We start from the raw sequence: 10,089 nt of genomic DNA, 5'->3' as shown, positions 1-10,089 counted from the left end.
GTCTAGTGGAGCGTTTATGTAAAAAATATGCCGGTTCTTTCGCGAGAATAATCATTTCCAGTCTGGATGATAAAACTCACCCTTTGAAACAAATCACCTCTCTTAGTGAGAAAATCATTTTAGTGAAAGGTCTCATTAACCCGGCGGATTACCAAAATCCCCTTGAGACAGACAATAGCTCTCTGTATATAATTGATGACCTTTTTAATGAAGCAGTTAAGAGTGATGTTATAGCCAATATTTTTACTAGAGGAAGACACGAGCAAATATCCGTAATTCTCATATCTCAAAATTTATTTCCACAAGGAAAATACGCTCGCACGATCACGCTTAATTGTAGTCAATATATTTTATTAAGACAACGAGATCTGTCTCAGTTGGAATGTCTCGGGCGACAAATTTATGGAAAAAATCTAGCCCCGAAATTTGTTGAGATATATCGTCACGTCACTGCGGATAAATACGGCTATCTTCTGGTTGATTTAACCGCTCCAGAGGAAATTCAATTACGAAGCTTCATTACCGGAGAGGGCAACTGTGAAACTGTATACCGCTGGTAAAAACAAAAATGGCCTTAAATTCACATAAAAAGAAAATTCTAGAAAAAGTATTTAGAGACGTCAATAGCCCCGGGGGCTTTACTGGGAATGTTAACAAACTTTTTAGAGCAGCTAGGGAGAAAAACGCCTCTATTACTTATAAAGACGTAGTAGATTATCTCTCTTCTCAGAGGGCCTATACTTTGCATAAATTGCAGCCTCTGCGATTTCCCAGACGGAAAATCATAGCTGCTGCCCCTCGCATTATACTCACCTGCGACTTGGCGGACATGACTTTATTACATTCCCACAATGGTGGCATTAAATATATTTTGTTATGCATAGATGTCTTTTCAAGGTTAATGAAGGCGGTAGGACTAGTCAGAAAAAACTCAAAAAGCGTCTTGTCAGCCTTACGAAATATTATAGAAAGCCCCACCTTCCGTGGAATTTCGAGATTACACACGGACAGAGGGACCGAGTTTTATAACCGCCCTCTTCTGAATTACCTAAAAAAAAAAAATATTAAATTATACAGTACCTTCTCGGACACTAAGGCTGCAATAGCGGAACGAGCTATTCGCACGCTTAAGCATAGAATCTACCGCTATATGACTTTAACAAATTCTTTAAAATATATAGAGGTATTACCAGCCATAGTAGAAACTTACAACTCAACTCCTCACTCCTCTCTCAAGAAAGGTCAAACTCCACAACAAGTGCATTCTCTGAGTCTTCCTCGAGACATTCGTCGGCAGTTTGGGCTAATGTATTTAAATGCCCGTCCTCATCAGCCTCGTACTAGTCCACGACTGACTCCTGGAGCGCATGTGCGGATAACTAGCCACCGGGGGATATTTCACAAGAGTTATTGGCCTCAAAACACCGAAGAAATTTTTAAAATCCAATCGGTTGATAATTCGCAAGTAATCCCCTCATATTCTCTTATCGACCTGAGCGGGGAAAAAATACTCGGGCAATTTTACGCTCAGGAATTAATAGAAACATCTCTACCTGAATTTTTTCCCATTAAAATATTGAGACGGAGAAGAAAAACTGACGGCAGTAGAGAATATCTGGTGAGCTGGGTGGGTTATCCCCGAAGTGCAGATAGCTGGGTGCACGAGAAGGACATGCAAAATGTCAGACAGGGGTAAGCCCCTAGCAGTGCAACACAGAGAGTTATTAATTTTATTAAACAAACTTCCAGCTAAAGCTCGCAATCGTATTATTAAGGAATTAAAAAAAAAGAAATTAATTGCATATCTGAGATATTTACTAATTTTCTTAAGAAAAATCTAACAGTAGAACCGACTATTTTGAGCAAATTAAAGAAGTTTAGAGGAGACATTCTCACCGTTGCCCGTAAACGAACTCCACTTTATAAAAAAAAAAATATTCTTCTTTCGAAGCGTGGAGGAGCCATCTTAACTACACTCTTACCTCTGGTCATCTCGCTGATTAGTAGTTTTATAAAGTAAAAAATAATCGAAATGGTAAAGGAATTTTGTCTCATCCCTCGGCTAACCGCCGAAAAATATATTTTTAAAAATGGAACAAATATCTTACCCACTCCTAAGCGCGAATCTCCTTTTCCCCGCCTTCGCAGAAGCACTGCAACCACCACTATGGCGCGTAGGAAGGAATCTTCCAGCCTCTCGAGAGTGAAAGTGAAACCAGCCCAAAGCAAGGATGAGAAGGTCAGCACCTGCCCCAGCGTAGCAACTCGCCCTCATAAGGGTAATTGCCGCTTCGAGCTACCACCTCCCACGAGCGGGCACCCACCCGAGCTCTTTGTTGAGACTGGCGAGTCCCCCATAAAAAAAAAAAAAAAAATAAGCTCGCTCGCTGTAATGCCGCCCGCGGCGGTGGCGGCAGTGGCGGCAGTGGCGGCGGCTGCGGCGGCTGCGGTGGCGGGCGCGCCCGCGGTAGTTGCCGCGAGGAGTCTAAGAGTAAAAAAAAAAAAAATCCGAAACAGAAAATAATAGCCAATAAACTCCCGCCGGAAATACTTTTATCTTTAATATCAAGAAAAAACAACAGTCTTTCTCTCTCGCCTGAGGACTCTTCCCCAAATTTAAATGAAATAATTGATCTGTATTTCACGAGAGAAGAATTGCCATACGCGAAATCTATGCTGGATCTATTCAATAATAATTCTTTCATTCGGTGGGATAAGAGAGGTATTTTATTCCCTCCATACCATAATTTAAACATCTTACAAATCATTAAATCTTTGACAAGCAGTCGAGCGTACATCGATAAAAAACTTTTGCCCGTTGTAGGGGAATTAGTGAGCCTTATTAGATTAGAGCCAAGATTTATAAAAAATCACAAGGCGAGAAAACAATTATTAGGCGGTTTTTATGTTAAAAAGACCGCGGAAAAAAAGCCGCTCTGGCTAGCCTATTGAAATTTAAGCTTTCATAAAGTCGAGAGAAGAGCTTTGCCCGCTTTAGTAAATACCGGGACAGGATAGAGACAAGAAGTTCCTTCTCGAAGTGCTATTCATAAAAAAAAATGGACCAGCCATCAGTTGATTATCCCGAGAGAATTAATCTCCCGTTGAATGAAGAAGGAGAAAAGGACCCCAGTTTGTCGATATTATTACATCAATTAACGTCAAGACGAAAGATTTATCAGCAAGTGTGTTACAAAGCTCGTGTGATACAAAGTTTATGGCAAACCTACGAATCCTTCAAAGTCAATTGCCCCATGACCAGATTTACTAAGACTTTTGATGAAATTGAAAAATTATATGACAATTTTAATCAGAAAGAACTGACGGCTGAAATCAGACGCTTAGAATATGCTACGCATGATTTCCGGGATATGATAGAAGCTTTTGAAGGGGCGCAAAGCTTGTATAAGCATCTTAGACGAATGTCAACCTAGAGAGGTCCCCCAAACCCCTACCAAACCCACCCGCGGGAGTGGGAGGCTACAGCAGCGCGGTATTTAAACCCCGTCGCCGACGTGCCGATAAACATTATCCGTCTCACTCCCTCAGCGAGGACTCTAAGGAACCCAACTGTTGACGAGAATGGAATATAAATTTCCAGTAATTGTCGGGGGAATAACGGGCGAAGAATTCCTGGAATATGGGGATTGTATCGTGTATCCCCACAACGCTACTTCTGCTCGCCCCTACGAGCCGGCTCTTTCACTCTGGGAAAAATATCCTTTTTCCAAAATTGAGCGAAAATCGCTAATCCTGGTGAACCGCGCCATAGCTGCTGATCGGGGCACACCCGGGGAAATTGTCCTAAAATCACCCCCTCCATGCACCAACACCCTTGATGACAGGCCAGAGGATTTTTTAAGACCCCACCTTGCAGCACTAATATGTCAGTTCTCAGCGGGTCCTTGTCTTGAAAAGAATGAAATTGCACAACAGCAATTAGAGCGTAGTCTCGACACGCATTATGTACGCGGTTTGAGCAAGGACACGCAACAGAATCGACGAATTTGGTTTAAATTATGTCTGGTGTCCCTGGGTCGGGCAGTGATAGCCAATGGCAACATCAAACGGGTAATTTTACCCCAGTACATTGGCATGAGCAGAAAACAGGCCGATGAATGGCACACTGAATATCTCCCTCTCATTAACATATTTCAAGACATATTACTGAAACGGGAAATTCAGACATGCTTGCTCATACCGTCAGTGAGCCCATACTTGGCAGCACCTAAAATCATCCTAGATGAGGTGGAAATTGAACGCGGCGCCTCCCCCGAAGCTCTAGAACGGGAAATACTACAGCTGTCTGTGGAGAAGCAAGGCACTGCCAGCATCAGCGGTGGCGGCAGCAGCAGCAGCAGCGGCAGCGGCGGTGTCAACGGTGCTGACGTCGGGCCGGCCGGTGGGATTGGAACTAAACGAGACAGTGGCATGCGTGAAATGGACATGCCTGATGGAGTCGAGGTCACTTCACGCGGAAAACGCAAACGACAGCACGATGTGGATATTTTATTCCTAAATGCTGTAACTAATAAAAAAATAAAAATGTAAAAGTCTTCAAACTAAAGTGCTGTAACTAATAAAAAATAAAAAATGTAAAGTCTTCAAACTAAAGTTTTTTTAAGCCTTTAAAAAATATATATAATGGTCTATATTTTGTATTTGCCTCATACTGTCTCTGTCCCTCAACATGGACAGAGGGGGTCCGGGGAAATATATCTATTTGAGCAGTTTAGAAAATATTGACATTTTCGACAATACAGCTTCGGCCTTTCAAAATATAATTACTGCAACGCCTTTAAATCCATCCTTGAACTACGAAATAGCATTGCTTAATGTTTTGTATCCCAAAAAATTCAATGTTCTAACAAGAGACGATGCCGAATGCGGTATTGACATTATACAAAATCACATTACTGAAACAGGAATAAGTACAGAAGAAATAGTCCATCACTTTCTACCAAAAAATGATGTGTTATCGACAGATGCCAGCCATATTATTGAAGAAATTAATCGACAGCTAACAGCAGATTTAAAAAAAGCCTTTAGAGATAATTATTCGGCACATTTCCCGAAAGGGAAAATACTCAATTATGATGTCGGAATTGGGAGGGTTTTAGTTTCGACGAGATCGCGAACCTTTACGGGAAAAAACAATGCTGCCACTTCATTTAAAGCTCAATTTAAACCGAGAATAGCTCGGGTGCTTGGGCTTAGCAGCGCTGAAAAATATTATTTATTTCGTAGTGACGCGCCCGAGGGGACCTCCTTCCCCAAGCAGATTGCCCCATTCAAGCCTGATCCCACTGCCGGAGTTGATTATGTTTTAATATATAGTGATATTGTGGAACCGCAAATATACGGTAGTCAGTTAGTCAATATTCTGGATGCTTTCGCCTTTCAGGAGAGTTATTCAAAAGGTGCTCATCCTATGATGTACAAACCTCTATGCGTAACTAAATTAGATAAAATAGCTATCAAAATGACAGATCAGTTTGGTCGTAATCTGTCTTTTGAAAGCGGTCATTCCACTACCGTAGTGTTACATGTAAGACCGATAAATAGAACCAACTCTGCGTAAAAATGGTTATTGTTTCTCTAACCGCCAAACATGCGTGTACCCTTTCAAGTGCCCTCTGAGCAGGAATTTCGGAGTTTATTCTCCCTAAAACCCTCCCAGGTGGGAGGTGGTCTGGGAGATATACAGACTTTTCACGCGCCATACAGAGTCCGAGGTGGGGGATTTTTTTCGGCTTTAGCGGGCCTAGCTAAAAGAGCTTTACCTTTTCTTTTCAGAGTGGCTGCGCCAAGTGCAGTAGAATTTGGAACTAAAATGCTCGATGATTATCAGTCTGGAAAAACAGACATGAAAGCTGCTCTTAAATCTCACGGGATAGATGCTTTAAAAGGTGTTGCAAAGAAGGTTATTACGGGCGGCAGAGTGAGCAGGGTGACTAAGCGACGGCTGAATAAATGCAAGATAAATAAACGCCGACGAAGCCGAGTTGCTTATAAAACGGATGTATTCTCTCTCGTATAAACAGTTGCTTATTAGCCATGGCGGGTGTCGGGGCTGAAAACAGTGGACTCAAAGTCCCGTTAAATGATTATTCTTCCAGCGTCATTAATCAATTCCCGCGACCGCATAGACTGAGACAAGTTGAGAGTTCCATAGCTCGCACTCAGAGTTTTGATACTCTACCAGTAAACCTTCCTCTCTCTCAAAAACTAAAAGATAATTTTCTAGAATTTAGAATTCCTGGAGTTCCCGGAGCATTTCTAGATTTAGGCAAAATAGTTATAGAATTTAGAGTGACTCTAACAGAGGCTGATGGGCAAAGTCCACTAGGGGAAACAAGCAACATTGCACTGATCAATGGATTTTCCAACACGTTATTTAAAAGTGTCCAGTGTTTCCTGGGCGAGCAAATAACGGAATCAAATTCTAGTTTTAATTACTGGTCATTCATTAAACTCTGCAGCTCAGTAAAACGAAGCCAGTTGCCGAGTATCGCCCGACTGGGCTATCTCTTGCCCGACTTTAAAGGAGAAGGCATAACTAAGTTCTTCGATACAGCCTATTTCGCCCGCACATCGGCAAAAGAACCACAGATACTGACAAAGAATGATAAAGAACAGGGCATAACTCTGTGTTTTCCCTTGGCTCTGGACATATCCACTCTGGACCAATATCTGCTTGACAATATCGATTTAAAAATTAGGCTGGAATTATCCCCTCAAGCGTGGACTCTGAAAACAGATGATGATGCCAGCACATGCCAGCTCCATATTAATTATGCTAAACTTTGGCTTAATAGGGTGTACCCATATACGTCAGCTTATATGGCCTTGAACAAGTCTCTAGCCTTAGACGCAAAGCCGATAATATATACTTTTAATCGCACTCTAAGTAAAAATTATGTGCTAGGTCACAATCAAACGAGCCTCCTAATAGATCAGCCATGGGGTCATGTAATTCCCGCCAAAATTTTCATGGTAATTTTGCCCATGACAGCCTATGCAGGAAAACATAAGGAGAATGGTCTATATTTTGAGCATGGGGATCTAGCCAGTTTATCTGTATGTATTAATAATAATACAGTTTATCGCATAAGCAGTGATTTCCCCCATCATTATAGTAAATTATATTATGAGGCAATTAACTCTCTGGGCATTGAGGAAGAAAATTTAATTCTCTATGAATCATTCGCCTCCGGGCGAACCATCAATATTTTCAATTTAACCGACAGCCAAGTGGAAGACGCTCTCCCGATTGAAAAATCTGGTAACTTGAGAATTGAATTACAGTTCTCTAAGCCCGCCCCTCATAATAAGGTAGTTTTATTATTTGCTCAGACCACTGGTGTTTTATCCATCGACCAGAATAGATCTGTTCATTGTGATGTGCGAGCATAAATAAAAAATGAATTGCGCAGAAATAAATAATAGTTTAATTCCCGCCCTAGGAAATAAAGTCACATATATTGGCTGTTTCACTATAGACGCTCTACAGCAAATAAGATTAGATGACTATCCCTCAGACAGGCCCATAGTGCTTGTAAGTAATATTCTTCCTTCGTACAGCTCAAAAGTAATGGGTCATTTTTTTTCTCTTCTCTTGGACAAGAAAAATAGTCTATCCTTCTTCTTTGACAGTTACGGGAAAAAACCAGAGAATTATGGCATAAATTTAAAAAAATTTTTAAAACTAAATAAAATTAAATATTTATATCGTTTATCTGGCAGAACACAAAGTGATTTTTCACTCACTTGCGGTCTATATGTTATGATGTTTATTCATAAAGCAAGCCTTGTGGGATTAGAAAGAGCTTTATATTTTTTTAAAAAAAATTTCTCGGAAAAATCGCTTTTTATCAATGACAGATTAGTGATAGCATATGCTAGAGAGAATTTTAAAATGTTACCTCCTTGTGAAAATACTTTTTGCCTAAGTAGACAAGGTTATCTTTGTGCTTCCCTCTGTGAGGAAGGTCACCTCTGACGAGAGTATCCCCCAAATACCCCTCCTGGCTGGTAAGGCCCTCTCTGAGCTGTATATAAGAGCCCGCTGAAGCTGTCTTCCCCGCAAAAGATAGAGGCTGACCTCTCCATAGGCTTTTACTCTCATCATGGCGAAGGAAGCAGGCATTCTCGATTCTGGTAAGCGAGACATTTTATTTTGCTAAAAACTTCTCTTTGAATATTAACGAAACAAAACGAGTGCAAGAGACTTATAATAATTTTTAAAGTTGAGTCTCTTTTTTCAACAGTTTTCACTGGACCAGTCAGAATTTGTAAAGTTTTTGATTTTATCGGCTGGTAGATTGGATACTTCTCTTTGAATATTAACGAAACGAGCGAAAGAGACTTATAATAATTTTAAAGTTGAGTCTCCTTTTTTTCTTCAACAGTTTTCACTGGACCAGTCAGAATTTGTAAAGTTTTGATTTTATCGGCTGGTAGATTGGAAGGGAAGGAACACACCGGCTTCAAACTCCTAAAGCGGTGTCATTGTGATGATAGCAGGAAACGCAAACATAGGCTTCCTCAGGAAAGGGTACGTCTTTCTATGTTCCCTCCTTTGGTAGATTAGAGACGAGTCCCACTCCTTTATTTGAAAGTGATAAATATGTTCTCTTTATGACTTACAGCCTGTGGAAGATGGGATCAGTTCATCTGATATAGAGGAGCCTATGAAGAAAGAACCAGATCTCGACAACGATGAAACGCAGAGCCTTCCCTCATGTCAGTCTGATGACCTCGTTGTGGACCTCTCTACGCTCACTGCTCAATCTGATGACTCTGTTGAGGTCACTGCCGCAGCAGGTGATGAACAAACTAGCGACCTTGAAGCGCACCCTGACGGTCAGTCGGAGAAGGAAGGGAAAACCCCCGACGTGAGAGTAAAGCCAGCTGATGGAGTAAAGACGGCAGAAGGGGTAAAGGCAGATGTTGATGTACCTGAAAAGGAAATCATTTTCGAGCGGGAGGTTATCAATCTTACAGAAAGTGAACAGGAGGAGCGCAGTCATTCAGTCTAACCAGTAAAACTCACACAGTTTTCGCCCCTTTGCTCGCGCTAAAAAAAACTTTGCACAGCTTTTTTTGCCCTTTTGTATGTGAATTAATAAAAATATTGACAAACTCTGATTTTTATTTACATATAACTATATATTACTATCTTCTCTAGTCTAAACATATATATAAACAATATCGCACCACTTAAGCCTCTCCCCATCTGAGAGTGGGTAAGAGGAAAATGTATATGTCAAAGTTCCTATAAGAGCTCTATCAGCACGAAGGTCTTCCCTAGATGACCTTTTTCTCACTGCTTTAAGCCTCCCCCACCTGGAAAAATCTAGCAGCTGGCAAGAATAAACACTACCGTAGTACCCGGAAGAACCTTTTTTTGCTGAGGTACGGACGGGCGAGCAACACCCCCTCGGGGGACCAGCTGCCCATCCATTACCACGTTCTTTAAACCCAGCAGTGTTGTTGTTGTGAAGTAGCAACAGTCGCGTCAGTGAGTCGCAGCCCCGGGAAAGGGGGGGGGGGGGACTCCCTCGGAGATGGTAAGCTTGTACCCAGTCACCTGAATCCTTTGTACTGTCTCTCCCATCTATCAGAGTGATTGAGTTTGGGGAGTCAGAAGTGATCATTACCCTACCTTCTTATAATTAGTAATTACACAGAAATAAGCCTCTCTCTCTCTATCCCCTTGGGGGATGTTTAAACATATTAAATCTTGTACCCCTGACAGCACCTGAGCTTATGAAGACCAACCCATTATCTCATTCTTTTTTTCCACACTCTTTATCCTGGGAATCTGCCCACCTGCACACCTGATTCCTTTTTTGTACTGCCTCTCCCATCTATCACAGTGATTGAGTTTGGGGTGTCAGAAGTGATCATTACCTACCTTCCTATAATTAGTAATTACACAGAAATAAATCTCTCTATCCCCTGGGGGTTGATTAAACATATTAAACTTGTACCCCCTGACAGCACCTGTGCTTATGCAGACCACCCATTATCACATTCTTTTCCACACTCATTATCCCAGAATCTGCCCACCTGCACACCCGAATC

At 41.5% G+C, this 10,089-nt stretch overlaps 1 protein-coding gene across 2 annotated transcripts; it reads left to right on the top strand.

Annotated features, from left to right (window-relative positions):
- The first annotated feature begins 4,177 nt into the window (after positions 1–4,177).
- Positions 4,178–9,696, top strand: LOC128706638 (uncharacterized). Of its 2 annotated transcripts, none has more exons than XR_011392443.1 (3): positions 4,178–8,160; positions 8,412–8,557; positions 8,652–9,696. XR_011392443.1 is itself a non-coding variant. In XM_053801589.2 (3 exons), exons 1-3 carry the CDS (start codon positions 8,130–8,132, stop codon positions 9,039–9,041), a joined length of 567 nt encoding a protein of 188 aa, XP_053657564.1. In that variant the 5' UTR covers positions 4,204–8,129; the 3' UTR covers positions 9,042–9,411. The 2 variants fall into 2 exon arrangements, 1 of the variants encoding a protein (XP_053657564.1); XM_053801589.2 differs by having other exon boundaries at positions 4,204–8,160; positions 8,652–9,411.
- The last annotated feature ends 393 nt before the right edge of the window (positions 9,697–10,089 follow it).

Source organism: Cherax quadricarinatus, chromosome 26 (assembly GCF_038502225.1).
Source record: "Cherax quadricarinatus isolate ZL_2023a chromosome 26, ASM3850222v1, whole genome shotgun sequence".
Classification (NCBI taxonomy): Eukaryota; Metazoa; Arthropoda; class Malacostraca; order Decapoda; family Parastacidae; genus Cherax; species Cherax quadricarinatus.
The sequence above is the reverse complement of the archived record's forward strand: the minus strand, read 5'-3'. Positions and strand labels throughout refer to the sequence as shown.